Here is a 27,796-nt window from a genome sequence, read left to right as displayed (position 1 = left end):
GTGAAACAAACAAACAAACAAAATATGATTAGCGTAAGATAATGATAATAAGAAAGAAAACAATAAAACAACAGAAATTCACCCATGTCCCTTCCTGCCATTGCCATTCTTGTTTGTGTGGCTTTCACAAACGCCTCGCTAGGATACTCTGCCATGTGTCATGCTGAAAAAAAAGAAAAAAAAAAAAAATTCCAGCAAAAAATTGGAATCAAAGGCAACATATAACATGTATATTTTCAGTCAGTGTAAAACAAAAGCAAGAGAGATGACGAGAAGAAAAAAAAGAATTCCTTTGGGTTTAAGTTTGACTGAAAATTGTTTTGTTCACAATAAAACACACAATAAATTACAGTCCGAGACACCACAGATATACAAAAAAAAAAAAAAAAGAAAAGAAAAATTCTTAAACTTATCAGCAGGATCGGGTAAAGTTGCAGTAGTATGGAACAAAGGTCACCGCTGACATGAGGCTGCTGAGGATAGGACAATGAAAACAATGCAGATAAACAAACCATGATGAAAAAAAACCCCATAGCTACTGGCATAATACATGTTATTACCATATATGTTATAATGCAGCTGAAATAGAAGAAAGCTTGTCAGTGTGCTTGATTTGGTCCATTGATATCAGAAGGAATACTGTCTTTTTTTTTTTGTAGTAATCTACCCCTTTTTAAATAGACAAACTAGATAATGACAGTGTAACACCTCTGTTTTATGGACTCTCACCTACATATTGTAGACTTTTTCTACAACCAATCTAGCCCTATTTATCATATTTTATTCTTAAATCTACTTTTAGATATAGATATTAGATGTTACAGAGTAAATAAGATAAATTCTCCTGATTTGGATGGAATCAAAAGGCTGAACGAAGAGCATCCTAAATTTTGAGCTAATGCCTGAAACTGCGTGATAAATACTTTCAGTAGCTTTAGTGTCTGATAGTTCCTGTTCTTACTGGTTTGACACATACTTGGCAACTACAGGTGTATGAGTATTTTTTCTTTTGTTTTTTTGAGAGTGTTCAAGGTGGGTTTTTTTTTTATCCTTCTTTCCCACATTTATGGATTCAAAGATTAAATATCAGATGCCCAAACTGAAAGTTCAACAGCTGCTATGAAAACCAAAAGCAATAATTTCAACATTACAGTTTCATACACCGTTATTCACAAGGAAAAAAAAAAACTCAAAACAAACAAACAAAAAAAAAAAAACAGGGTCATCATGAGAACACTTTGCATTGCCACAAAAGGTAATGATATGTTTTTTTATAGGTCGCTACGATGCAACACCCAATCTGAGGGCTGTCTATTCAATTCCCGTACCCCTCCCTTTTCACATTACAAATATTAGTACCTTCAGTGACTGTCTTCCTTTGCCATGTTGTGCATTGTCATTGCCTTAGATGTCCTAGTATTTACAGTGGAGCGCTTTCAGCAAACTAAGCACCGTAAAATCTCTTCTTTTTTTTTTTTTAAAGCATGCTTTTACAGTTCTTCTGGGCATTTCCTTCTTTTGCTAGAAAAGGAGACATTATGTACATCTGGAGGACCTGCGTGTACGTGACTTGATGAATTCTCTGTTTTTCAAAAGCATCCTCTTTGCACCCACTGTTTCCTCTAAAGTCATCCCAGGATCTGCACAAAGCACTGCAGTTTCTTTTTCAGCAGTTCACAACAACACAAGTATAAGAGACTTGTCATGCCATGCAAAAAGATCTTTCACCACAACTGCACCCTTGACTCTCCTCCCTGCTCTCCCAGACTCCAGGCTGAGGTTATGGTAGGTCTGTTGTCCCTCAAAGTATTCCTTACATTCACATGCTGGTTTCACATGTTGGAGAGAGGCTGCCATCCCCGGGTATCAGGTGGATATCGGATGTAAACATGTGGTTCTCTACTTTGTGTCCACTTTGGTTGCTGTCAGCTTTAACCTCCTCACCTGCCCCAACCACACCTTGGGTGCAATTTTGTGCTGCTGTCTTGGGTGACAATGGTGCAACTGCCGCTCCCGCCACCTCCATCAGATGCTTCTCTTCATGGTTCTCTGTGGATTGATCTTCATCCCCTGGTGGGGTGTCCACCACCAGTCTCTTAGGGGCCAGATGGCAGGTGTCTTCCATTGTGATTGGAAGAAGCCCGCCTGAACTGGGGATGAGTGGTGATGTCTCTCCCACTGGAGACTCATCTTCCAGGATGCTAGAGCTGATGTCTCCAGGAGAGGTAGTGCTGGGTGGTGTTAGAGGGCCTTCAGCACAGGTTTTAGTGTAATTGACCTTCAACCCTTTTATTTTAAGAGGATTATTCCGTCTTGGAGAACTCCGGATATTCTCCACAGCACTGTTGAAGCTCTCCCCTTCCTCTATGTAGAGCTCTGATTCATCATTTGCTTTGATGGACTCATAGAGACCATCTTTAAGAAACCTCTGGTCATCACTGACCCCCAGTAAGCTAAGATCAAGAGGTGGTGGGGCTCTGGGATGTGTGATCCGACATGGCCTAGCATCATCCTCGCCTGAGTATGAGCCCTGTTTTTTGATGCCCGCTGAATGGCTTCCAAAGTTTTCTGGCTGGACCTCCTTCATCTCCAGCTCCACCTCCTCTTTTAATGCAAATTCAGAGCTATGGGATTTCTTCGGTGATGCTGGGGCAGTCATAGTTGTGCTCAGAGTGCTCATGGAGCCTGTAGTGTTGAGATTGCTGAAGGACTGTGACTTGGTCATCTGGTTGTAGAACTCCTCTAGTTTCTGAACATCAAGGTGCTGTGGGGTCCTGGATATCCGCTGTGGACTTCCAGTTGTGGTGATTGTTATACGATGGGGGGAACTTTGCGACAGAAACTCCAGATTTCTTTTATCAGGTGATTTCAGATTGGTTTCAGAGGAGGCATGCCTGGTATTGCTGCCCCAGCGGCTAGGCGACAGGTGGTTGTCAAGGGAGGTCTTGTCCTCTCCTTTATCTACCACCACATCCATCAGCTCCATACTACGAGCAAAGGCATCTTTTAGGTTCATTGACACAATGCTACCATTCCTTTTGGCTCTCTCCAGGGCCTCCCTTCTCTTGATGGCTTTCTCCTGCCTCTTCTGCTCTTTGTAGAATTCAGAGAAGTTGTTGACAATAATGGGGATTGGTAGGGCAATGACAAGCACACCTGCAATACAGCAAAGTCCACCCACAATCTTTCCAAGTAAAGTCTGTGGGTAAATGTCACCATAGCCCACTGTAGTCATTGTAATGGTGGCCCACCAGAATGAGGCAGGAATACTGGTGAATTTGGTGGCATCTTCATCTTTTTCAGCAAAGAATACCAAACTGGAAAATATCATGATGCCCATGGCAAGAAATAAGATAAGTAGCCCCAGCTCATTGTAGCTCCTCCTCAAAGTAAATCCTAGAGACTGGAGCCCTGTGGAGTGTCTGGCTAACTTCAGGATCCTCAGTATTCTCATGATCCTGAATATCTGCACCACGCGGCGCACATTTTGGAACTGGAGCACGCTCTTGTTGGACTCTGTTAGGAAAATGGTGACATAGTAGGGTAAAATGGCCAGCAAGTCAATGACATTAAGGGGGCCTTTGAAGAACTTCCACTTATTAGGAGAAGAGAGGAAGCGAAGGAGATACTCCATGGTGAACCAGGCAATACACACAGCCTCCACATGGGCCAGGTTGGGGTTATCATTGGGATGGCCAAACTCGTCTGTGTACTGGAGCTCTGGTAAAGTGTTGAGAGAAAGTGCGATGGTGGAGAGGACGATAAATAGTATTGATATGATGGCTAGAATCTGAAAAGAGAGCACAGAAATGAATAAAGTATTAGTTTAACACAGTTACAGGATGGACTCTGAATAATCAGGGCTGTCTGATTTGCATCAAGGATTTTAAAAGATGTACAAATGAAGGTGTCGAATATATGATATGAATCTAATGGAGGGTCTGCCTTTGGTTCAAAGGCACTGTGAGCGTGCTCCTGAATACGAGCACTTTATTATCCATATAAAGAATATAGGATTGCTAGAGTATTACATAAGGATAGGTCAGCAAGATAATGGAAAATGACAAAAGGAACCAGTGAGTGATTAAATGTGAGAATGAATACAACATTGCAGGGCTTACCAAGTAAGACGTTCATTTAAATAAGGGAAATAAGTAGGCCAGAAATCTGTTTAGGAAATACCTCCGTGTGTGTGTGTGTGTGTGTGTGTGTGTGTGTGTGTGTGTGTGTGTGTGTGTGTATGTGTGTGACCTCATCTACACCCGATACAAGAATAAAAGGATTTTGGCTCCATCTGTTGACAAGTGTCTATTATTTCTCCTCTTTCATTCATTACTTTCACTTTAAAAATGCACAAAGCTTTCTAAATATTGTTTGTTCTTATGAAATAGACAATGGAAATATTGTTTCCTGTGCCTTACTGCACAGTGAGGGGATGGGTAAGAACATCCTGCATAATCCCTTGAGGTCAGCACAGCATAAGGCTGCATTTCAGCTGCAGCTCTTTATCTTGACCAGGATTTATTGACATGAATTGATTAAATCTGGCCGTAGCTGTTCTGACTGAAGTTTGATATTTATAAAACAAGTGTGTCATCTATATATAGCGAGGGGAAGACATTATGTTATGTGATGAGCTGGATATCTACCTCTGCATATTCCATCTATGTTTCCTTCTTGCACTGTAACCACAGATAAAACTCCTCACAATGCTGCTGGGGTTAGCTGATGTCTTTTCTTTTTCCTTCAGCAGCTCAACTCTGCTTAACTGAGCGTCTCTTCCCACACAGGTGAAACGTCTCTGCGCTACACTCAGCACAACCCTATAACATAACAAACTGAAATCCAGGACATGTAAAAAAAAAATAAAAAAATTAGCATTCTTTTGTGCAAAGTCCTCTGTGACTTGAGCAATATAAAGCCTATTAAAATCTAATGAAGAGAGATTGAAGTGACTCAGTTAAATAGGAAAACAAGGCAACCTGAATACTAATCACAAATCACATTATGTTGCAGAACACATTGATGATCTCACATAAATTTACACTGTGTAGTCTGGAGACACTCGCTGTATCTCTGCTGAGACTTCATTAATTTAGCAAATATTACATATTAGCCAGAGAGGGATCATAAAGCTCAAGGATTTTGCACAGGTTATGGGTCAGCCATTTCTATAGTCTATCCATTAGCCCTTGGCTAAGAATGACAAGCTGGAAAAAGTGGCCAGTAAGCTAGTGGCATTTCCTGATGCAGACATATATAAATGCATTTTGTTTTTCTAAATAAAGCAGGACTCCTAGAAATGCAGAGAAAAAAATGGAGTCATAGAGCATGGCTCAGCACACTAAGTGTTATCACTAAATGAATGCTGGTACTGATTAGGTTAAACCTATTAGCAGCTAAGTGAGGCAACCCGGGGCAAGCTTGGCACTGAGCTGCGGAGTCATAGTAAGGACGCAGATTACTTTCATACCCCTCAACTTTTTGGCAAGCGCATTTCAGGCTCACTCCCTGCTGCCAAACAGTTTGATCAGAAGACCTTTGCTTGTACACCTGTCTCTGAACAGCAACAAGGCAGAAGAGTAGATAAAAGCATGAGATAGTAAATTTTAATGGTATAGTATGTAGCTTACACAGATGATTTTTCTGATAGGGTACAGTATGGAGTGAAGTATATGTAAATAGGATTTACTGACATTCAGACAAGAGGTAAGGCATTCTTCCGAGGTCAATTCTTTATTTAGATTTACATTAACTGCCTCAGAGGACACAGTTAATCTTCTGCTGTTCCACACTTCAAAAGCTACACTATGAACAGCTGAATGAATGGACATGTGGGCACGCACACAAACACACAGACAGAGATAAAGTGATTAATGTTTTCATTGACCCACAGCCCTGGTGTCTCACTTTCACCCACCCAAGCAACCTGTGCTCACGTAGAACACAAATGCTGTATAAGCGTGGGGATAAGCAGCGCTGAGGTGGCTTGCATTAACCTACTGTAATTGAGTGGGAGTAGTTAAGAAGATCAATTACTTGGACTCCTCTTTTGTCTTGATTTGCATGCACGGTGGCATTAAGCATAGCATCAAATGCTGTGAGTGGTGGATTAAAAAAAACTTAAGCGCAGTAAGGCCAGTTGCCCTAGATGTGACCGTGAGGATGAAGGCCAACAGAGACAGGAAGTGAAACAAGATTTTTCACTGAAGCGGGCACTTTCTAATCTGTGGAGCTCCTCTCTGACCGTGAGTTCGAACTGTTAGATAACTGAGATTAAACTATTGGTCAATTCTACCATTTACCAGTGTGCCTGCACATACCGAGGCGAGATTGTTGTCTTAAAGGAAAGCATTTTCAATTAAATAAAATTAATCAGTAAAGTTAAATGTCAAATTACTGGTAATTACAGGTTTATTGTAATATACATTTTATACTCATCTCTCAATATCTAAAAGGGGACCTAATATCTAAAAATATTTATATTTTATATAAATTTTTTTTTCATGTATCTGAAGCACACTGTACTGTTACATACTGTGTAAAATTTATATGGAATTAAAATACATGATTATAAATATTGGGCTGCTTTTTGAATGGACATTTTTAAGAATCGCTCTCAATCTTTTCTCCTCTTCTTGTGAAGGGTTGAACCTCTGGATCAGGATACACGTGAGGTCACGGTCAGGCCACTCCTAATTGGCTTATACGGGCGGTCAATGCATTCGGACAATTAGGTGATGTGTGACATGCTTTAGTTTCTGTGACCATTTGGGCTGCTGTACTTTCCCTCCACTAACTGTTTAGTAGCAGACAGCTTAGCATGACTGCACTGGAAAGCTGCTTCAGTGCAGTCATGCTAAAAAAACGGAGACAGAAAAGTTTTGAATGTAATGTCTTACTTTTGGATATGTGGGACTATCACAGATATATTAGCCACATGCTAAATGACACATTTTCAGAAACTACAAATTGCTACCTTTCAAATGAAGTTGCATACATGCCTTTTGACCTTGCAATTCTCTGTTGTGTGCTTTGTCATTTAAAAAACTTTCAAAGAAATGGCTGGCTGCTAGCCTAACCATAGCTGTAACTCTAATCTAAATGGGTAGATGTTTCCATCCATAACCCTGAATTTTACTTCTAACAACTAAGTTATTCAAAGCACAGGAAAAAGATCAGGGTTGGACCCTAAATTCAGCTGGTCTTATTACTCAAGTGTACCCTTGTCACATTGACTTCATTCTTTTTAAGAAACCCTTGTATGCAATACAAACATATATAGGAAACTTAGAATGACATCTGGGTGTTTATAAAAAGTAGAGATACTGTTTAGAGTTCTTAAGTTGGTTATAGTAAACGGATGGTACGGGCAGGGGAAATGCAATGACGTGCACTGACCCCTGCATTTGCCTTTGACTCCCCATAGACTGATGGCAGATGAGATTGGGGGAGTCACTGTGTCACTTTTCCAGTCCTAACCTAAATGGGTAGCTGTTGTCCTAGTGGATGTTAAGAGGTTAAATTTTGGAATAGGCATCATCCCAAAAATCTAGAATCAGCTGAGGAAAGAAAACAAATGTTCTTTAGCCTGTAGCACACACCCCCTCCTCATGACTTAATTCCACACATCCTTAAAAGTAATTTAAGATCATCTGTGTGGACTGAGATAAGAAGAGTGAAGTTGACCCAAAGGAGAAAACATACAAGAGTCACAGCATTAAGAGCCCTCTTGAGTCTCACTTCTGAGCCTCTCTTGAGTTGCAACTTCAGCCACCTGTCATCTCAACCACTTCTCTTGAAATTGCAAGAATCACCTTTCCACATCCTCCTTTAGTTCCCTCAAGAGGTTGTCAATAGGGGCACTAACTCTTCTATAAGTGTCCTGTCATCAGTGACAGTCCTTGGTTGCACAACTACACCCAACATATTGCATCACCTTCTCAGGCTGCATTTGCATCGTTCTTTACTTTGAGAGGGGAAAGCTCTTGTGAGGAAGAAAAATATCCTGCACCACACTAGTGGTTCATCTGCCAGCTAGGGCGAGGCTATTGATTGTGTACACATCAAATTATGGACACTGAGCTAAGTTCAGCAAGCCCCTATTGATAGCCCTGCCCAGAGCTCTTATGGGCTATGATCCGCCCCACAAGTCCCCATTGGCCAAACCTTGCCCACTTGGTTCATCAATTTGTGCTGGACAAATTGAGCCCTTCCTCAGGTATGGTAATTTTTTTGCTGCAGAATCAATCCAGACGATTATGGCTATGGTAATGTGGATTGATTCCACGGCTTGTGTTGTATTTCATCTTCTGGGTCTGCATCTCTTCCACTGTGACGACCCTATCTTGCCATACAAGATGCTGGATGGCATATGATAAAGTCTACTTTGCCAGCCTTATGAATGACTTTACTCAGTTTACATGCATCCAATGCTTCATTATTCGAATTATAAGATCCATAAGCAGGATATAGATAAGATCCTCATTTGTGCATAAATTCTGCTAATTAGCAATTAACAACAATTAATGATGGCACTGGACAAGTATGGCCTTACTAAGGAATATGGTTTAGATACTTCAAGAAAAAATAATAAATGCATAGCTGGAATATGACTTAAATACGCACACTCTTAGAGAGACCAAATATAAATCAGCAGCAAAGAAGGGGGGACCCCACCCTTCCTACACCATTCTGTCTGGTCGAGTGCCTTTACTATGGCCAGTTTCCAAGGCATTCACCAAGAGAGGGAGAGCAAGAGAGAAACAGAAAGGGATGGTGATATTTGTTGGACATCAAATGTTTTGTTTTGTGGAGCCCTCTACGGTTCAGAGAGGTTTGGAGAGCTGCCCAGCCATTATAACTTCAGCCTCAATTCTAAAGCCATTAGTCTCCAGACATAATTAGTGAGTTCATAAAGCACTGGAGGGAAAAAAAAAAAAAGACGAATCTGATCCAAATGAATTTCTTGAAACTGGTACAATGCTGCATGTGTCCAAAACTGCTTTGTTACATTTTGCAACAAAATGAGAAAAAAGCATCCATCTGGTCTACTGTTTTTGGAGACTGCAGAGTTGGGTGCATGATAATGAATATTTGTTATTTTAAGAAATCTACTGAGCTGTTTATAAAGTTTTGATGGCTCAAAGCGCAGTCAGTGATTGCAGTGGATGTGACCAATGTGTCTAGGCATAATGCAGTATCACCGCTCCGTGTCACTTACAATTTAATTTGTCATCAGTCAGCTAGAATATATTATGTGCCCCAACTGTGCTTGGTAGCTTTCGCCAGAAGCCATGTTATGATTAAAGTCACGTCTTCAGGGTCAATCTCAGGGAGGTATCTTACAATCAGCGTAAGAGACAAACTCTGCATGTAAATATTATATCTTGTTGATTGTTTTGCAAAGCACGGCAACTTCAATAGGAGATGCAGAACTCGCTGTCACCTTCATATTATCCTTGCTGGAGGCATGCAGCAGAAGAAACCAGAGGATTTCAGCCAGTGTTTTATGCTGAAACTGTGCGGGGTTCATTCAGCAGCACAAAAATGCTTGAGTGGGCCGACGGTATATGAGAAGAAACCTTAATCAATAACCAGGTCTCATCTGCTTGCAGGCCACCTGCACCTTTTGTTACCCAAGAGCTAGAGTACATTTTTAGCCGCAATATTAACTCTCCCTCTGCTAAATAAACAATCAAAATATAAAAATTTCTAAAATTAGTGGCTGCAGTGTCTTTTTTGATCTCTTTGCTAAACGTCACTGTGTACTCCGTTGATCTTGTAAAACACACTGTTCTGCGTGAGCTTTTCACACTCCCCCTCAAAGCCCTTTCACTTCTGTCCAGGCTTTATTTATACTGGAGGGATATTTGTTTGTGTGTTTCTTTATTTCTTTTTTTTTTGATGAACCAGGGAGGGAAGTGGGCTAGTATGAAATATTTATAGAGTACATTCATCCAGTAGTTGCACAAACATGCCTGCACAGAAAAGGCAACACAGTTATGGTGTGTCAGCATGTGGTGCACAATTACAGCTTAGAGGCAATTTGGACTGAGTGACATGCCCATGATTAGCAGTTTGAAATATCATACATAGGATTTCATGTATTACCCGACATGATGTACTGACAACTCCTCCTTTGGGGTTTGTTCAAATGACACATTACCTGAAGCCCTATTAAGACTGTTTCTAATTCAATTAAGCAAAAACAATTGGAGGGAAGTGTGCCAGAGTCTTCTTTAGCCATGCTGCAATCTTGAGGCATGGATAACCTGAGGGATGGATATTGATGAGCTTTCACTGAAACCAATGCCAGTATTGATTCTGATTATAGGTCCAGTTCTTTATAAATCACTTCCTTAATGATTCATGAGCAAAAAAGTAGGCTGTCATAGATTTTCCAACTTTAGCGTAACTGTTCTATGAACCCTAATGTAGTGTAAAAACAGAGCAAAAAAAAGGCCTCCATGAAACTTAGGTGTGCAAAAGCTCCACTGCCGTGAGTTTTATATCTCTTTGCAATGCCGAACTGTCTCAAAAACATGCCAGCAATGATAAAAGAAACTCAGTCATGATCGCAATAAAAAGAATATTTATAAACACTATATTGCCAAAAGTATTCACTCACCCATTTAAATAATTGAATTATATGTGTTCCAGGTGTTCCAGTCACTTCCATGGCCACAGGTGAATAAAACCAAGCACGAAGGCATTCAGACTGGTTCTACAAACATTTGTGAAAAAATGGGTCGCACTCAGGAGCTCAGTGGATTCCAGCGTGGTCCAATGAGAGGATGGCACCTGTACAATAAGTCTAGTTGTAAAATTTTCCTCACTAATAAATATTACCCAGTGGTATTATAACAAAGTGTAAGTGATTGGGAATGACAGGAACTCAGCCATGAAGTGGTAGGCCACGTAAAATCACAGAGCGAGGTCAGCGGATACTGAGGCACATAGTTTGCAGAGGTCGCCAATTTTTTGCAGAGTCAATCAATACAGACCTCCAAACTTCATGTGGCCTTCAGATTAGCTCAAGAACAGTGTGTAAAGAGCTTCATGGAATGGGTTTCCATGGCCGAGTAGCTGCATCCAAGCCTTATCACCAAGCAAGTATTGGATACAGTGATATAAAGCACGTTGCCACTGGACTCTAGAGCAGCGGAGACGTGTTCTCTGGAGTGAGGAATCATGTTTCTCTGTCTGGCAGTCCAATTGATGAGTCTGGGTTTGGCGATTGCCAGGAGAACAGTACTTGTCTGACTGTATTGTGACACGTGTAAAGTTTGGCCTCTTAGTTCCAGTTAAATGAACTCTTAATGCTTCAGCATACCAAGACATTTTGGAAACTTTCATGCTCCCACCTTTGTGGGAACAATTTGGGGATGGCCCCTTCCTGTTCCAACATGACTGTGCACCAGTGCACAAAGCAGGTTGATAAAGGCATGGTTGAGCAAGTTTGGTGTGGAAGAACTTGACTGGCCTGCACAGAGTCCTGACCTCAACCTGACAGAGCACCTTTGGGATAAATTTGAGCGGAGAGTGGGAGCCAGACCATCTCGTCCAACAATAGTGTCTGACCTCACTTCTGGAAGAATGGTCAAAAGTTCCCATAAACACACTCCTAAACCTTGTGGAAAGCCTCCTCAGAATTGTTGAAGCTGTTATAGCTGCAAAGGGTGGGCCGACATCATATTAAACCCTATGAATTAAGAATGGGCTGTCACTCAAGTTCACGTGCATGTGAGTCAAGACAGATGAGTGAATACTTTTGGCAATATAATATATACCGTCTGCAGTAATTTATATTTGCCAGCATGGCTGCTCTGTTTTGGGACCTTCTTGCCCTTCTATGTGCATACATAGAATTCAGAAAGCCAGTAAAATACACCTCACCATTGTTCCATGTGCACCCATAAATGGCAAGAGCAGCAAAGACCCCCGGCAAAGAACAGAACTCAGTATCCACAGATATGACATTAATTAAACCACACAGAGTTTGAAAAGTGAGGGTGGGTTGTGCAGCAGCCTGCAGTTATGCAGGAACTATAGGACGGCCAAATGAGCTTAAAAAGCTTGCCCTATATGAGATAGCCAATTAGATATGCAGAAGGGTATCCGCTGAGCCATCGACTCATGTGGGATCACCTGATCTACTGGGATTGCAGATGAGCCTGACTTCGAGGCGTGCCTGAACTAATGCTATGCTCAATTTGATTAGCATACAGTTCTGATGGAATAGATGATACTTTTCCACACTGTAGATACAACAAACTCAAACTCTGTTATAGTACCAATCTGGTTCCCATACAGTGGATCTCCCAGTTTCAAAAACAGATATGTTTTCAATTACCTACATTTCTATAGTTAGCTAATGATTCACTGTTGGTATGATTGTAAAGTACTGATAAATTACTGCTGTAGGTACTAAGCTAATTAGCTGGGAATGCTAACATTTAGCCTGTGTTATACATTTTAGTTATGAGTCTAAAAGACAATGAAAATATCCAGGCAAACACATTTGTTTTGACATTGACATTTAATAAACATTATATTCTATCTATATTAATAAGTAAACAGGAAAACCAATTTTAGCAAAGCTGACCTGTGTACCTTTTCTAGGGCACAATGCAGCACAGCAAAACAGCACTCAGGTAAATTAAACATTTATGGATGACCTGCCACCAAATAAATTCGCAATCATGTTTATAGTAGCAGCACTTCAAATGCTAAACATCACATCCTGAGACAGCTAATTCATTTCTGGACCCAACTTTGAGAGAAACTTAGCAACTCTTCTTTGTAGTTAAGTCCTGTGATGGATTTATTCAAAGCTCTGATAGGATCCTTGAGCTATTTGCTGACTGAAATGGATACCTAATGCGCGGTCTATCCTGTAACGCAGCCATCTACCCAAATTATTGGATTTCTACGTACAGTACAGTCGTTAGGAGAGATATGATTGCACTTGAACAATGCTTCATAAGTCTATTAAAAAAAGATGTCCCATAGCGTGGTGCTATTTTGGTCGTTGACTCAGCAGTTTGGCGAATTAATACTTGGCTGCAAAAGTGTTTCCCGCTGAGACCAGGCCTCCCAGGAAGGGCAGCGAGGAAAGACATGCAGAAAGCACCACAAAGACTTTAATGTAAAGAACAAACGGAGTTTTAGGTCAATGTCTCAGTGAGATCAACACTTTCAGCACCCTCACTTCTGGCAAACTTCAAATTGCACCAATCTTTCTTGCACTTTTCTTCTGGGTCTTTCTGTCCTTCCTCTGTAATCAGTCCAACACTACTGACCTCTTAGCCATTTTGCAGCCAATCAAAGCCCATGACTTTCACAAGACAAATGTCAGGAGGAAAAAGAGAGACAGAGGAAAGAGCGAGAATAGGCCGGCAAAGTGCAGGGTGTACTGACTGTGAAGCTGACACAAAGCTCTATTTCATATTACACAGTGGAAATGACAAAGATAGCAGAATTCATTTATGAAATTACCCTAAATCTTAACAATTTTAAAACCTGCAGTAATAAACAAAAGATACTACTTCTTCTGAGAGAAAAATCCTATAAAATTAATTCCACTACTCGTAAAATATGTAAGAACTTGCCACAAGCTATGACACAGCCAGAGATTAAAGTCTGCTTGTTTTTTATGCCTTTTGTCTCTTGTTATCATTACTTTGTTGCTGTGTAACTGCTAAGGCAATTTTTTGTGTGTGCATTTCTGTGGAGAACAGGCCGTAGGCCCTTATGGCATGACAGCATTATTAACCTATGTGCCTTTGATATCCTCCCCCGCAGAAGAAGAGAACAGAAGGCAGAAGAATACAGATATAACCAGTACCTACCACAAAACACATACAAGCACATATACTATACACATGATCAAGAGCATGTGCATATGTTTTTTTTTAAAGAAGCAAAAGTCATAACAGCATAAAGCAACATAATTTTACAACATATGACTTTCTTATGTTTTTATGTGTTCTGTTTTCCCTCACCGCTATGTGCCTTCAGGGGTTACAAAGCCAAGGCTGGAGAGAGCAGTTAGCAGGGCTAAGTATAATTACCACTAAGTGTGCTAGCCCCTGCGCCTGTGTAGTGATCAGTGTGTTAATCACACTGGGCAAGGCACCATAATCAACACTTCCTTGAGCTATAGACCAGAGGGAGGAAGGAGAAACAAACACTTGACCATGTAACAGTTAATATTCATGATGCACTGAGTGCTGCAAATAACTTGCAGGGAGCTCGGCTGTTCCACAGCCTGCCTGTATATATGCAGATAACAACACAGGAAGGATCTCTTACAAGCTCCCTGCTCCCCTTTTCCCCTCCCGAGTCTCCTGATAAGATCATCCATCTGAGCGTGGAGGCTGTGGGAGGAGGGAAAGGCGGGGCGGCGGTGGTGAAGATGCATAAGTGTGTGCGCGTGTGGTGCTTTCTCTTCTGTCACCTCTCCCGGGTGCTTCTCCTTCACAGATAAGACTGGGAAAACCTCACAGGAAAAACTCAACTCTTCCACACACCTCCCACACGCATATGCACACTGGCCAATGCCGCCATACCAACACGCTAATATATCCAGTAAAAATGCCTTTCTTACCTTTTTTAAAAATACATACAGTGTCATGTTGAGCAAGCTCTTATAGTTTAGAGCACTGCACCCTCATATTAAAAAGTCCCCCCCTTTCCTCTCGTACCTCTGTCTGTTATCCTCAATGACTATGCGTCACCTTGCTGTCTGAGTCAAACTGCGTAACCATGGAGATGTCTCCCAGCACTACTAACGCAAGTCAAGTAGACAGCAGCTTTGTGACTTAAACATAGTTTTTTCTGTGATGCTGAGCCTTTTTACCATTCTGAGCGCTCCACTGAAGCCCTTTGAGCAGCAGGTTGACGGAGACAGATCTCAGGGTAAGGAGAGGTTACTTGGCGCATTGCAATTCAAAGCAAAAATCTGACAGCCTGTACAGATGCTACGGTGAATGCCAACAATATAAGATAACACTGGCAGTTTGGGGGAAACTTTTGTTTAAAGTGGCAGTGCTTTTAGGACTTTTTTTTATAAGGATATTTCAAAGAGAAGAGGACCCCGACACCTGGGATTACTGCTTCATTGGTCATTTGCTGTCGTTTAGTTAACTTAAGACTGCCTCTGGCCACAAGATTGAGCTCCTCCTCCCTCACGAGCTAAATTCAGGAAGAGGAAAAAGTTTGAAACGGCTTGAAACTGCAGAAGACCTCTGGAACAATATCTGTTGGACAAATGAGACCAAATGGAGATATTTGGCCTTAATGCACAGTGCCACATTTGGATAAAACCAAACACAGCATATCAGCTCAAACACTCCATACCAGCTCCCAAGCATGGTGGTGGAGGGGTGATGATTTGGCTTGTTTTGCAGCCACAGGACCTTTGCTTTTAGGACATTTTTAGGATATTTCAAACTGAAGGGAAACCTGACACTTGAGATTACTACTCCACTGGTCATTTGCTGTCGTTTAGTCAACTCAAGACTGCCTCGACCCATAAGAGGGAGCTCCTTCTCCCTCATGAGCTAAAAAGAGAACATTTTTGTATCTTCTTTTTGCTCAAAGGAGGCTTGTTGGTGGGGGGTGTTAGAAAGTTTCAAACATAATTTTAATGCCAAAAGAACGAGTTGTGATAATCTCTAGGCTATTCCCCTCTATCCTTCACGCATCAAATGGAAAGCGCACTTTATTCCTGTCTCCTCTGTCTTTGAGTTGGGACTGCAGAAAGACGAGTGGTCACTGAGGAGTCAGCTAATCCTAATAAAGAATAAGGCGGGAGAAAGAAGAAAGCACAATGCTGAGCCCTAAGTGGCACTCTCCTACATTTATATTCCCCACAACATCAGCATCCAGCATTCACCCAAACACCCTCATTTCAAAATGTGGATTATTTGTCTACTGCCTTCAGATCTACACAATCGCCAGTCGCAGTTGTTGCTCTCACAAAGTCTCTTTCAAGTTATGTGCTGGCACTGCAAAACTCTACATTGCTTCACTCGACTTTGTTGACTTATTGTTTTTCAGCTTTACCTGCAAGGACAGGTCGGTGCCTCCACATTTGTCTTCCACACTAAAATATTCAAACTTATATACGACACAAAAAACAATTCTGCAGGCAAGCATGTGCACACAGTCTATATTTTTGCCCCATTTTTTGGAATGTCTTTTTCTGTCTTTCTGCTGGGAGTCTGCAATAAATATAAACCAAATTCTGTTTACCACCAGTCAACTGACAACATGGGTTTCTTTTCTAATGAGATGCACCCTGATGATGTTTGCATGAATATATTCATGAGTAAGGCTGACACGGGAGGAGAAACATGACAGGCACAAGAGCAGCCAAGTAAGTGAATAAGTAACTAAACACTCAAACAACAGACAGCAAGACCAACAAACACAAAAGTCAATAAAAAAACTAATAAAAAAAAGCTTAACGTAAAAGTCAAATTTGATGAAATTACAGCTTTACGTATCAGAACATTATAAAAAAAAAAAAAATCATCTGATCCTTAGCAGGCGTTAAAATTCAGTAAATACAACTGCAGATGAACAGCAGCAATGCATGACATATTAAACCATCTCATTATTTATTTGTCAACGGCTGAGCCAAGATGCTGAAACACTGCGTGAAAAACTACATTCTTACTGCTTCTGTAGGATTTAAGAAGGTAAGTAGCAGCCAGGTGCTGACAATCAAATGCACTGTATAAATTGATAATCAGCAAGTGTGAGCACCTCTATAATAGAAGAAGTTTAGGCAGTTTGCGGGTCTGGAGCGTTCATGCGTGTGTTGATACAATGCCAAGGAGGAAAGACATCAGCAGTGATGTCAGAGAAGCAATTGTTGCTGACCATCAGTCTGGGAAGGGTTATAAGGCCATTTCCAAACACTGAAATTCATCATTCTACAGTGAGAAAGATTATTCACAAGTTAAAACATTCAAGGCCATGCTCATAGAAATTGGAAAAAAAAAAAAAAAAAATCAAGTGCACAAATCAGTGTACAGAAGCTGATATTATTTGCCAGATGATCAAAAGTGATCCAGAAGGCACCGGCACCACAGTAAGGGTTGAACGTTACAGTTTGGTCCCTCAGAATTGCAGAGGTGGCACCTAGCATGCAGAAACTGGCCTAGCTGCCAGTTTCAAAGCAGCCTGGCACCAATAATGACAAATTTAAGTCTGAGTAAAATTTAAATCATACAGTTGTCGGTCTGTGCAGACTGACTCGTATTTGGAGTCAGCCTTAAGTGGTGACTAGATGAACTGCAGTTCTTCACACACACTTCTGAACTGACTTGATTTTCTTAGCCCCTGAGACTGCTGCTTGCCCTGCCCTGATTGATCATTACACCATAGTTCTGGTTTATACTGTACTTTCAGTTTGGCTCTTCATCCCAGTTACCACATAACACCTTGACATTGCTGTCTGCTTCTGAGCAAATAGAGAAGCTTGGCAACCACGGTGTCAATAACATATTGACGCTTACCGCTGTAACCATAGAAACTTGTGAATGGGATCCTCGGTTCTCATGTGTGAAATGTAGCTGTCTTCACAAGAAAATAATGGAAACATTAGCGGAGATTTTGTGCCTTGACATCTTGCTTTGCAAAGGAAAGTGTATAACACACACCTACATCTGCACATATGAATATAAAAACACACACCTTAGAGCGATTTCAGCAATTATCTTAGCCGGGGCAACCCCTTTTACACAGAGCAACACATGCTGCTTTCTCCCTTGCAGTGTGCCATGATGTTTGCTTTGGTAATGACTCATACTGGATCATACTCAGTGGTTGTCAGCAACAAAAGAACAGCCAACAGACCACAATGGAAATGTGATATTGAGAAAAAAAAAAAGTGGTATGAATGACTGAGCAATTGAGCTCAGTGCTGCTTCATGGCTGAGGCAAGCAGGAAGCGCTGATAAGGGAGCTGTAATAGCAGTCAGACTTTACCAGCCTTTGTTCCACAGCAAATGAGAGTGATGATCGCCAGGCTTGGGAGCGGCACTGGGTGACTGTTTCCATGGCGTTAGAATGAGGTGTGCCTGCATGTGTATATGCGTGTGTGTGCATCTGAGTGGGTGGTAGCGTGGGTTGGGGTGGAGGCCTGGGTATTATTGATAAGTTGCTCGTCCTTGAGAAAAGCCAGATTGGGACGCCCCCGCTCTTCACGGGAGATTTCCTTTAATTAATCCAAATGAGGACACACTCGCAGTTCACACATACACACACAGAGACATAGGGACACATAGATGACTGCGGGCAATCGTCACCACAGCAGTGATACAATGGAAGTGTAGGAGAGTGAGAGATCAAATTTTTTAACAGATGTTATTCAAAAAGTCCCATGATAGAATAAATTAGCTGCATTTTATGTTATATTTTATGGCACAACTAAAAGTTGGCAGCCAGCAGACAGATGAGGTTATACTTGCTTTGAGTTACCAACATGCTCACAGTAACAATGCTAAAATAACTATCCGGTACAACAACCTGTGTGTGTGTACACAGAGCACACATCAGGTATGAAAGAACTAGAAAAAGATTTTCTAACTGGATTGTTCTAAAGGATAAATCTGATAATCATCAAAATCATCCCTTGGGATAGGATAGGACACCTCATCTCAAAACAATGAATACTTAACATCTTGTCTACAGCAGTATAACCAATGGTTCATCCCTGCATGGCTAAATAAAGAAAACAGCCTTCAAAAAAAGTCAAAATAGGTGATGCAAGACATGATTTCACATTTCCTCAATGAATACTTAACTTTCATGGTGTGTGTGTGTGTGTGTGTGTGTGTGTGTGCTAGTGTTAGAATTTCCCCTTTTTTAATAGCTTTTTGAGTTTGTGATTCTATGTAGATTGCTTGTACTGGCATACATTTTAGCATGTCATGAATCAGTGTGACCATCCGGCTTATGGCCCAGTCAAATCAGCTAATCGCCACAGCTGCATTGGAACAGGTATGGGTTTATCAAATCGGTAAGACAATAAGCCCCCGCAATATTTTCCCAGCTGAAAGAAGCCGAGCGTCTACCGGATTGTTTTCCTATTACCCCTCATGTGAGGGAAAGAGTGAGTAGCTGTTTACAATCTCTTTATATCCTTACCAAAGATAGACTTAAAATCCTATTACAATTATCCTGAATCATACATAGACAGAATGGCAGATTCAACACACCCCAAACTACAGACCCCTGCAGGATGCTGAGGATGCATGAAAAGGGGAACCTCTGGTGTTGCATGACCACGCAGATGGTGAGTACAGAATATTTTGATGGTACTTTTGCAGTACACAGTTTAAGTACACCGCAGCACAGTTTTTATTGCCCGGTGTGTGGGATGATGGTGAGAGACAAGAGAATTAGAGGGTTGAGGATATATGAGAATACACAGCAAAAGGCAAAAATTACAGCCAAAAGTTGAAGATAATAATATTCTGAACAGCCCCCAGGAGGCTTGTAGATGCACAAATGCAAACACATGAAAATCTTACAAGTGGGCCACACAATGATTTAGTCAGAAGAAATGCTGCCCTTCAAGCAGAATACCCATTTTTTTAATCAGCATGTTGGCAAGAATTGCACTGAATGTGCAAAGCACTAAATCCCAACCAGCTCTGCAGCTGACAGTAACCTCTGACCTCCCTGTGTAGAAGAGTACTGTAAGTATTAATAGTGCAAATATAGTTTCTCATGCAAATCATATACACAACATAATAACAAACCACCTTTAATGCCATAAAAAATTTAAAACCTGCTGCTCATCAGCTGAAGAGTTACCACTTTTCTCAGCTTTACATGATTTAATATGATTGAATATGGTTGGGCTTCAGTAAAAATATTCATTCAAATTGGCTCCCTGGCCTCTGAAAAAAGTGACACGTATTTTTGCTATTTGTATAGGTAGGCCTAAAAATTCTTAAATAGTCATAGAGTCATTCTGGGATAAATCTCTGCTGCTATTAAAGACTTTTACATTTTATGTATAAGCATGTTCTTATTTAGGTAGAAAAGAATAGAGAATAAGGATTTACCCAAATAAGACAAAATGAAACAAGTAAGACGGTGATAATGATGCTGGAGTGACAAAGAGGAAGGATAAATGCCATATTGTGCTGATACCAAAATCCTGTAAAGGCTGAATACACAATTAAACCTTGACATACTGCATTCTTATATATAATCCTATTACGTTGTGCTACACTAGTGTACCAAATGCACAAGCTGTAAGACCAAGAATTTATCAACTTAGGAAATAACATTGGCTCCACAGTCCTGCCTGACTCAAAGAGAAAGGAAAAAGTTAGGCAGAAAAGACAGAATGTAGTAATGGGAAAAGAGCTCTACTCAGGCTACTTCTAATGCAGCCAACCTGAAAACCCAATGTGACCAGGGGTCAGTATGACTCTTCTACTGACCCAAAATGGCACTGATGTACATCAGGTAAGGATGTTTGCCACGTCGAGTGTCAGATTTACACAAATTAGTGTCTTTGCTTCTGCAGGAAAATCGTGATATTCTGTGTGTCTGTGGGTGTGTGTGTGTGTGTGTGTATATATATATATATATATATATATATATATATATATATATATATATATATATATATATATATAGCTTGTGAGTGTCTGGATCAGTTGCAAGTGCCAAGGTTCTAGCCAAAGTGTCCATTAATCATTGTTATTACAGAGTAATAAAAAGCAAACACTGTCACCAGATACATTTTTAAAAGCCTAATAATTCCCATGTAGCACAAGGAGAAAACACAATAAAACTGGCAAATTATATCTTGATTAAGAAGGAGCCAGGAGTATTTCGTCAGTGCTTGCATAAAGGTTATAAAACAGAGATGATCTCCGATGACCTAATCGTCCCTTTTTTTTTTGTTGTTTTTTTGATGTAAGGGCCTTTAAAAAAAGCAGTCCAGCTCAAACATCAATGTTAAATTATTCCCTCTAATAAAAGCCCAGTGGAAAAGAAGTTAATGGGTAAATCTCTGCGCGTAAGCATTCTGATTTTGCATTACACAGCAATAATGTCTCGGTATGGTGTAACTGATGTAACTTGAAAAACAAATAGATGTACTATATTCTACAAAAGCCGTTATTAAAGTGATCACAGTGTTGAAAACAAATCTTTGTGCTCTCATGAAAACTTTAATGGTCAAGTTTAGTGAACTGATATTTATAATTCATAACTTCGGTTTTAGTTCTTACTGAGCATGTGGAAAAGTTTGAGAATTATTAGTCAGAGTTTTCAGGCTTTCAGGCTCACAGCAATTGCCCTGCTTTTTGAACTTTTATTTCCCACTTATTTCCCGCAGCTCTGCAAATCTGAGTAAGAAAACATTTGAACAACACTTCCCACTGTGATGCAGCTTTAGCTGCCTATGCCGGAGGAAGTCGAGGTCAAAATAATTGGCTGTATCTTTTACGGTGTCACTGATCCTTCCCTTTTTCTCCGCTATGTTGGCTCTGCTGTGTGGCAGCAGGTAAACAATTTATTACAGTTAAGTTTCCCCAAACGGCGGGGGAGCTCTTCCTCTACATAATTTAAGCAAGGGTACAAGAACATAAGTCCCCTCTGTCTCGCCCTGCTAGTGATGCACATCGAGCTAACACCAGGCAAAGTGATTCTTCGCTGAGCAAACAAACATAACCGCCCTCCACAACACTGCTTAACACGATTGATATGCTTGGGGCAAGTCTTAGGAAATGCAGGCTTTCTCTTACACACATGTACAAAAATGTTTAGGCTAATGTACAACATCACAAGTGTTAATCCCTGCTCCTGGCTTACAAGGTTGAATACCTTTACATACTATTATGAAAACTAGCACACCAAAATATCCCAAATTACACTGCTCATTATAGTGCAGCAAATAAAATTACAGAACATTTCTTACAGGATCTGACAACACTGTGTAATCTTAACATGATGATAGTGTGGAGCTAAATGCAGAGGCTCATCACTGTCAAGTGGGAATAGAAATGCTTGTATATCTGCTGTTGTGCTAGGGTATAAATGTGAATGACAGCAAGAAACCTGCTGTAAAGCATGCAGCTTTTAGTGACTGACCCATTAGCAACCAATGTAATGAGAAGCATTAGAAGCCTCTAACTTTCTGCGCTGACCTCCCCTCACCGTTCGGCCTCGTGCTGCAAAATTTATGGCAATAAAACAGACTCGTGAGGCACCCTGTGCTCTCAGAAAATCCCGCAATCAATGTCAAATATTGATTCTCTTTCATTAATTCAGGTCACAAGACCTCCCAGTGCGAGGCTTTTACTTTGAAAATCCTGTTTGAAATTTTCATCAGAATTAATGTGGATGGCTTTGCAGGGAAATGAGCTCGCATAAACTGGGAGGTATGCTTGTAATAATGGATTGAGAGGTATGAGAGCTCTGATGGACCAGAGGGATTAGTGGTGCAGTGAGTCAGATTTCTTTTTGCTCAACAAATCAAGTTTAATTCCCTACAGTTTTCCCATTTTGCATGCACATAGGCTTTCTCTTTAGTTAATAAAAAAAAAAACTCTAACTGGACTTTGGAGTGACACCAGTGTAAGACAAACCTCGACTGCATTCGCAGCATGTGAAGACGATATTCCTGAACGGCTGTCTGCTGGTGTTTATGTGCGTGCATTCATGTCTTGGGTTTAAAAGCTTTCCGGTGCATCTGAATGATGATGTCATTGCTGGCATCAGTAGGTTCTGCTTGACAAACAGGAACAGTGGATCCCATGGCTGCCAGCACTTGTGGCTAAATTAGGCTTGCGGACAGCAGACCACACTCTGATGTCACTGGTGGTCTCAGACCAGTTGCCACGTGAACATCAGTGGCTTTAACCTTGGCACCTAGATTACATTGCATTCCATCACTGCATTCCCCTCTGACTATCCCCTTGCTTTCTCTGTCTCATTTTGTATGATGAGAAAAAACATTTTTTTTCCCCTGCGCTTTAGCTTTTCTGTTTTCCCTCTTCTACGAAATCTCAGTGTTTATTGTCAGAAGGGATCACATGCTAAGTAAATACCCAATAACATGCGGAGGTAACACTATTGCTAAGACGAGCCTTTGAAGTCTTGCTACCATCTATGACCCTGCTTTGCCAATTTATGTTTCAATATGATGGACAATGAAATCCTATGGTTAGGTAATGACAATGTTATTGGAAGCGTTGGCAAAACCCCGGGTAACACCAAGTGGCAATCCCCAAAGCAGAAACAGGTCAAAAATGTCTTAAGATCTGCGACTTGAGGGTGTCTCCAAAATTGCGTCAATCCCCATAGACTTCCTTAAAATACCAAACTTAAGAGCAGAAACATCTTTACAGGCACATACAGAAAACAGACTCTATGCATAACCTTTCTCTTTAAGACACCTGTATGGAGTCAGTTTAAACCGCAGGCTTTAAGTTAAACATGATTAAGGCGTGGCTGCTTTGAATAACAGGTGGCTACGTCCATCTTCTATATGCAGTGTATGGGTGACACACCACCCTGCTTTCACAATGTAGACAGTCCTTGTTGCGCTTCTAAAAATAATCCTAAGAACAATCTGCAGCATCAGAGAGCATACAATGAGAATCATTTGACACGCCACACACCATGATTTACGTTCCTCACCAACTGGCGTCATCTGAAGCAGACTTGATCCAGCTCGGCCTGATCAGTTTTAATTCCAGTAGCATAACTATAATGAGCTTATTACAGCCATGCTTTAGTTGTCACGTAATGCCCACCCCTATTAATATTGATATTTGCCTTCTTTCCCTCTGGCTCGTCTCCTCTTTTCTTTCCTCTCAATTCATCTCCTTATTTCAGAGCAAATCCTAAGAGCAGTGTCTTGCACCCATCTAACACATCATCACTCCTGAATGACTGACTGAATGAAGAATCAACGCAGTGTGACACAGTCTTTGTTTTCTCTAATGTCTCTGTTCAGGGAGAGAAAAGAGACAAGTTGCTAAAGCCATCTGTTGGAGGATTAGGAGTAATCATGCCCGACAAGCAAACTCCCAAATGATTCTGTGTGCCACAGTCAAGTTTATAACTACAAACCAGGCAGATATTGATGATGGCAAGCGGCACCCACTCATATGCTGCATTGTGTTGGAGCATGTGGCTTCACTGTGGGCTGCCTGATAAACAAACAATATAATTCTCTTATGTCTGTGCGATGAAGTTTGAAGCTACTTTGGGAACACACAGAACACGTGGATGCCTTTAGGGCAAAGAGTGCTATCGTATTTTATGCTCTTGAATGCCTACAGACGACATGTGGGAACAATTATACACAAATGCTATTTGCATGGGCACCAAGTTACACACAACACCACAAATACGCTTAAACATTAATGTAATCTGTTTTATTCATTTAATTAGGTAAACAGTTGTTTTTTAATCCCTTCGTGTATATAACGGGGGTTAGCCCCTGTGGACATTTAGAGGCTCAGACACTGACCAATAGAGACAAACGACCAGTTTGTCTCTATTGGTCAGTAGTCTGGCCATTCTCATCTGACCTCTGGTATATTCACACCTTTGTTCCAGTGACCTCAATAGGCCACAGGAAACAATGGAGCGGAGTCCTAAGTTGGTTTCAACTGAAACCACTGATTAAATATGACCCACGCCCCCTTCACACCTGGGCACATGTGTTCAAGCACATGATCAATAGAGGGTCATAACCACCTCCAGGGGACTACGCCCACAGGGGTTTAAATACCTGGGTCTCTCCACCATTTGGTTGAGAACTGAAGAAGCCTTTCGGATGAGAGGTGAAACGTCTTCAAGAAACAAAAAGAAGTCCAGTCGCCTTTTTCAAGCTCCAGAGACGACCAGTTAAAAACGAACACATGACACAGATTAGTGAAGCATTTCTTGCTGAATCAATTCCTCTGAATAATTAATTTGCAACTTTCTCTTTTGGTTTCCCAAGTGTACCATTGCTTTGATCTTAATGGATTTGCAGACACATAATGCTGATTTGTCTGTAAAAAATTGTTACAAATGCCCTCCACTTACTTTATCTTTATTTGGAGCTGCCTGTTCTGGGTCAGCACTTTGGGCAGGTAGGCTATTTAAAGGAGTGTAAATGTTCAAAGACTTTCATGGGTCCCAAAAGGGAGGCTGTAGAGGATGGATCAGGTGAATGTTTGAAGGAAAACTGGCCATAAAAATTTCTACAGAAAAATTGCAATAGTGAGGTGCTTAAAAAAAGGTATGGTATGGGAAATTTGCATTTCAGTTAGTGGTTTATTCGATGGGTGTTTCTGAGTGACAGTAAACACATCCATGAATGAAATACATTAATCAGACACTTTATTAGGTACACCTTGCCTTGGTGGTAACAAGCAGTTATTTGAGTTACTGTCGCCTTCCTATCTGCTCATAGTAGTCTGGCCATTCTCATCTGACCTCTGGTATTTTCTCCCAGAGAATTACCACTCACTGGATATTTTCTCTTTTTCAGACCATTCTTTGTAAACCCTAAAGTTGGCTGTGCAGGAAAATCTCAGTAGATCAGCAGTTTCTGAAATACTCAGACCAGCACATCTGGCACCAACAACCATGCCATGTTCAAAGTCACTTAAATCACCTTTCTTCCATATTCTGCTGCTCAGTTTGAACTTTAGTAGGTTGTCTTGACTATGTCTACATGGCTAAATGTAGATATGATCAAGTTGTTGCTATGTAATTGGGTGATTAGATATTTGGATTAATGAGCAGTTGAACAGGTGTAACTAATAAAGTAGCTGTTGAGTATATGCAAATAATCATTGCGGACTGTAAAAAAAAAACTGTAATCTTTGAATGTTTTTGTGATCAAGAATGAAATACAGAAAAGGGTGGAAAAAAAAAAAATAGTGTATCAACAAAATGAATCAGGGAGAGATGTGAGAAAAGAGAAGGGGAGAACAAAGGAGACAAGGTCACGTGCATGAATATTTGAGCAAATGGGTAAAAATATCCTTTACCACTGCCTCCTTCATGACTAATGAGCTGCTCTCAGATGCACACACATATACACTTTCAAAACTAGGGATTAGTAATTTATTTCTTTTCTTTTTTAATTATAATTTTTTCTTTCATTTTGGATTCATTTCCTTTGTAAATTCCGGAGAATCCGGTTACATGGCCAAAAGAAATCTGCATATATGAGAGATCTCCAGCAGACGTGAAAGATTAGCTGCTTAACTTTACTGTGCTGCTTGGATATGTGCATGCATTCACATTCACACAGTGTGTGAGTGTGTGTGTGTGTGTGTCTGTGTGTGTTCGCTGGGAGGAGATGGGAGTCACGCACATTGACACAAAATACTTCAGATGGAAGTAGATGTGGGAGGACCACAGAATCTCCCCAAGAGCCTTTGCTGCATCCACGCCATATTTGGTGCTTCTCCATTTCACTGTCAGTCAAGCCAAGTTTCAAGCACAGTGTGTACATCCTGTGGACCTTGGATTAAAAAGCCCTTCCAAATAATTTCTAGTGTTTGTTTTATCTTGCTTGGACTACCCAAAGGTTGGCATTTAAGGTATCTGCACTATAAAGATGTGCCAGATGTTGTTGTTCACAGAAAAGCTTCATGAATTGGCTTTGAAATAGTTCCTGAACCTCAGGCCAGTGCTGGGTACCTCTGTGAGCATTCTAACCCATTTTAGCAAAATACACCAAAGTCAGCTCAAGTAAATCATAACAACTCTTGTGTGACAGTAAACCACTTTGAGCTGTAAATAAGAGGCTAGTTCAAGCATGCTGGCCCCCTTGAAAGAGCCACTGTCCTCCCAGCTGCTTAAATGCTCCAGGCATCATGTACCCTGGCTTATGATCCCTGACCAGAATACAAGCACAATCTTTGGTATCCACTTGATAATCTACACTCCCAAAGACACACACGTATCCACACCCACACACACTCATCTCTCTGTCCCTCACTGCTTTTCTCTTCAGAGCAGTAGCTGAGCGTAAGAGCACAATCTGTATTTGTGCAAGTGTGTGTATATACTGCAGCTTCTCCTGCCTCTCTCCACTGATCTGCTGCAGCGTTGGTGGGGCCGCCTACACACCTTCCACATCATCAGTTGCATCCTGACTCCTCTAAAGTAGTAAGTCCTGTGAGTGAGTCCATTACCGATGCCAACATTTTTCCACCATAAGCCTTCACAGTAGATGTTTGGAGGGCTGACAGTAACTTGACATCGGGGAAACTGTTCCATTTTTAGACACTTGCATAGTCACAGGCCATTGCTGCTTCTCATGAAGGATTATTTCACAAGGGGATACACCTATGCAGGCAGGAACTGAAGCCTATAACAAGAACTCCAGACTTAGCTCACACAACAGCAATGAAAAACATCCACAGACGGTGATGGCTACTTCTGCTGTGTGTTATAGCATCCTGTTAGATGGAAAACATGAGATGAAAGATGAACCTACAACAGCAAAGGACAGATTCCGACAAAGACATAGACACGTCTTCTGGGAAACATAGGGTACTAAGGCAGAGGGAACCTTCTATTAACTTCCCTCAGCCCTGAATAAAGAAAAGACGAAATCCTCATATTATTTCTGTTACCCATCCTGGACTCCTCCTCCTCTTTTCTTTAAGAGGCCACCTTTAACCCAACAGCAAAAGAAGCCTCCATTGTTTTCCTCCCTCTTCCGCCACACCTGTCACTGTTTGTGCGAACAAAAAGGCCTCTGTGATGGGGAGATTGCTGCCTTTCATTTGTC

At 41.0% G+C, this 27,796-nt stretch overlaps 1 protein-coding gene across 1 annotated transcript in view; it reads right to left on the bottom strand.

Moving 5' to 3' along the window:
• Nucleotides 1-1,750: 1,750 nt before the first annotated feature.
• kcnb2b (potassium voltage-gated channel subfamily B member 2b) overlaps nt 1,751-27,796 on the bottom strand; it is an 87,524-nt gene continuing 61,478 nt past the window's right edge. Inside the window, exon 3 of the mRNA XM_030755985.1 lies at nt 1,751-3,790. Coding sequence (XP_030611845.1) covers nt 1,820-3,790 — 1,971 coding nt within the window. The 3' untranslated portion in view covers nt 1,751-1,819. The remainder of the gene's footprint in view (nt 3,791-27,796) is intronic.

This window comes from Archocentrus centrarchus, chromosome 20 (genome assembly GCF_007364275.1).
Source record: "Archocentrus centrarchus isolate MPI-CPG fArcCen1 chromosome 20, fArcCen1, whole genome shotgun sequence".
In the NCBI taxonomy this organism is placed as follows: domain Eukaryota; kingdom Metazoa; phylum Chordata; class Actinopteri; order Cichliformes; family Cichlidae; genus Archocentrus; species Archocentrus centrarchus.
The sequence above is the reverse complement of the archived record's forward strand: the minus strand, read 5'-3'. Positions and strand labels throughout refer to the sequence as shown.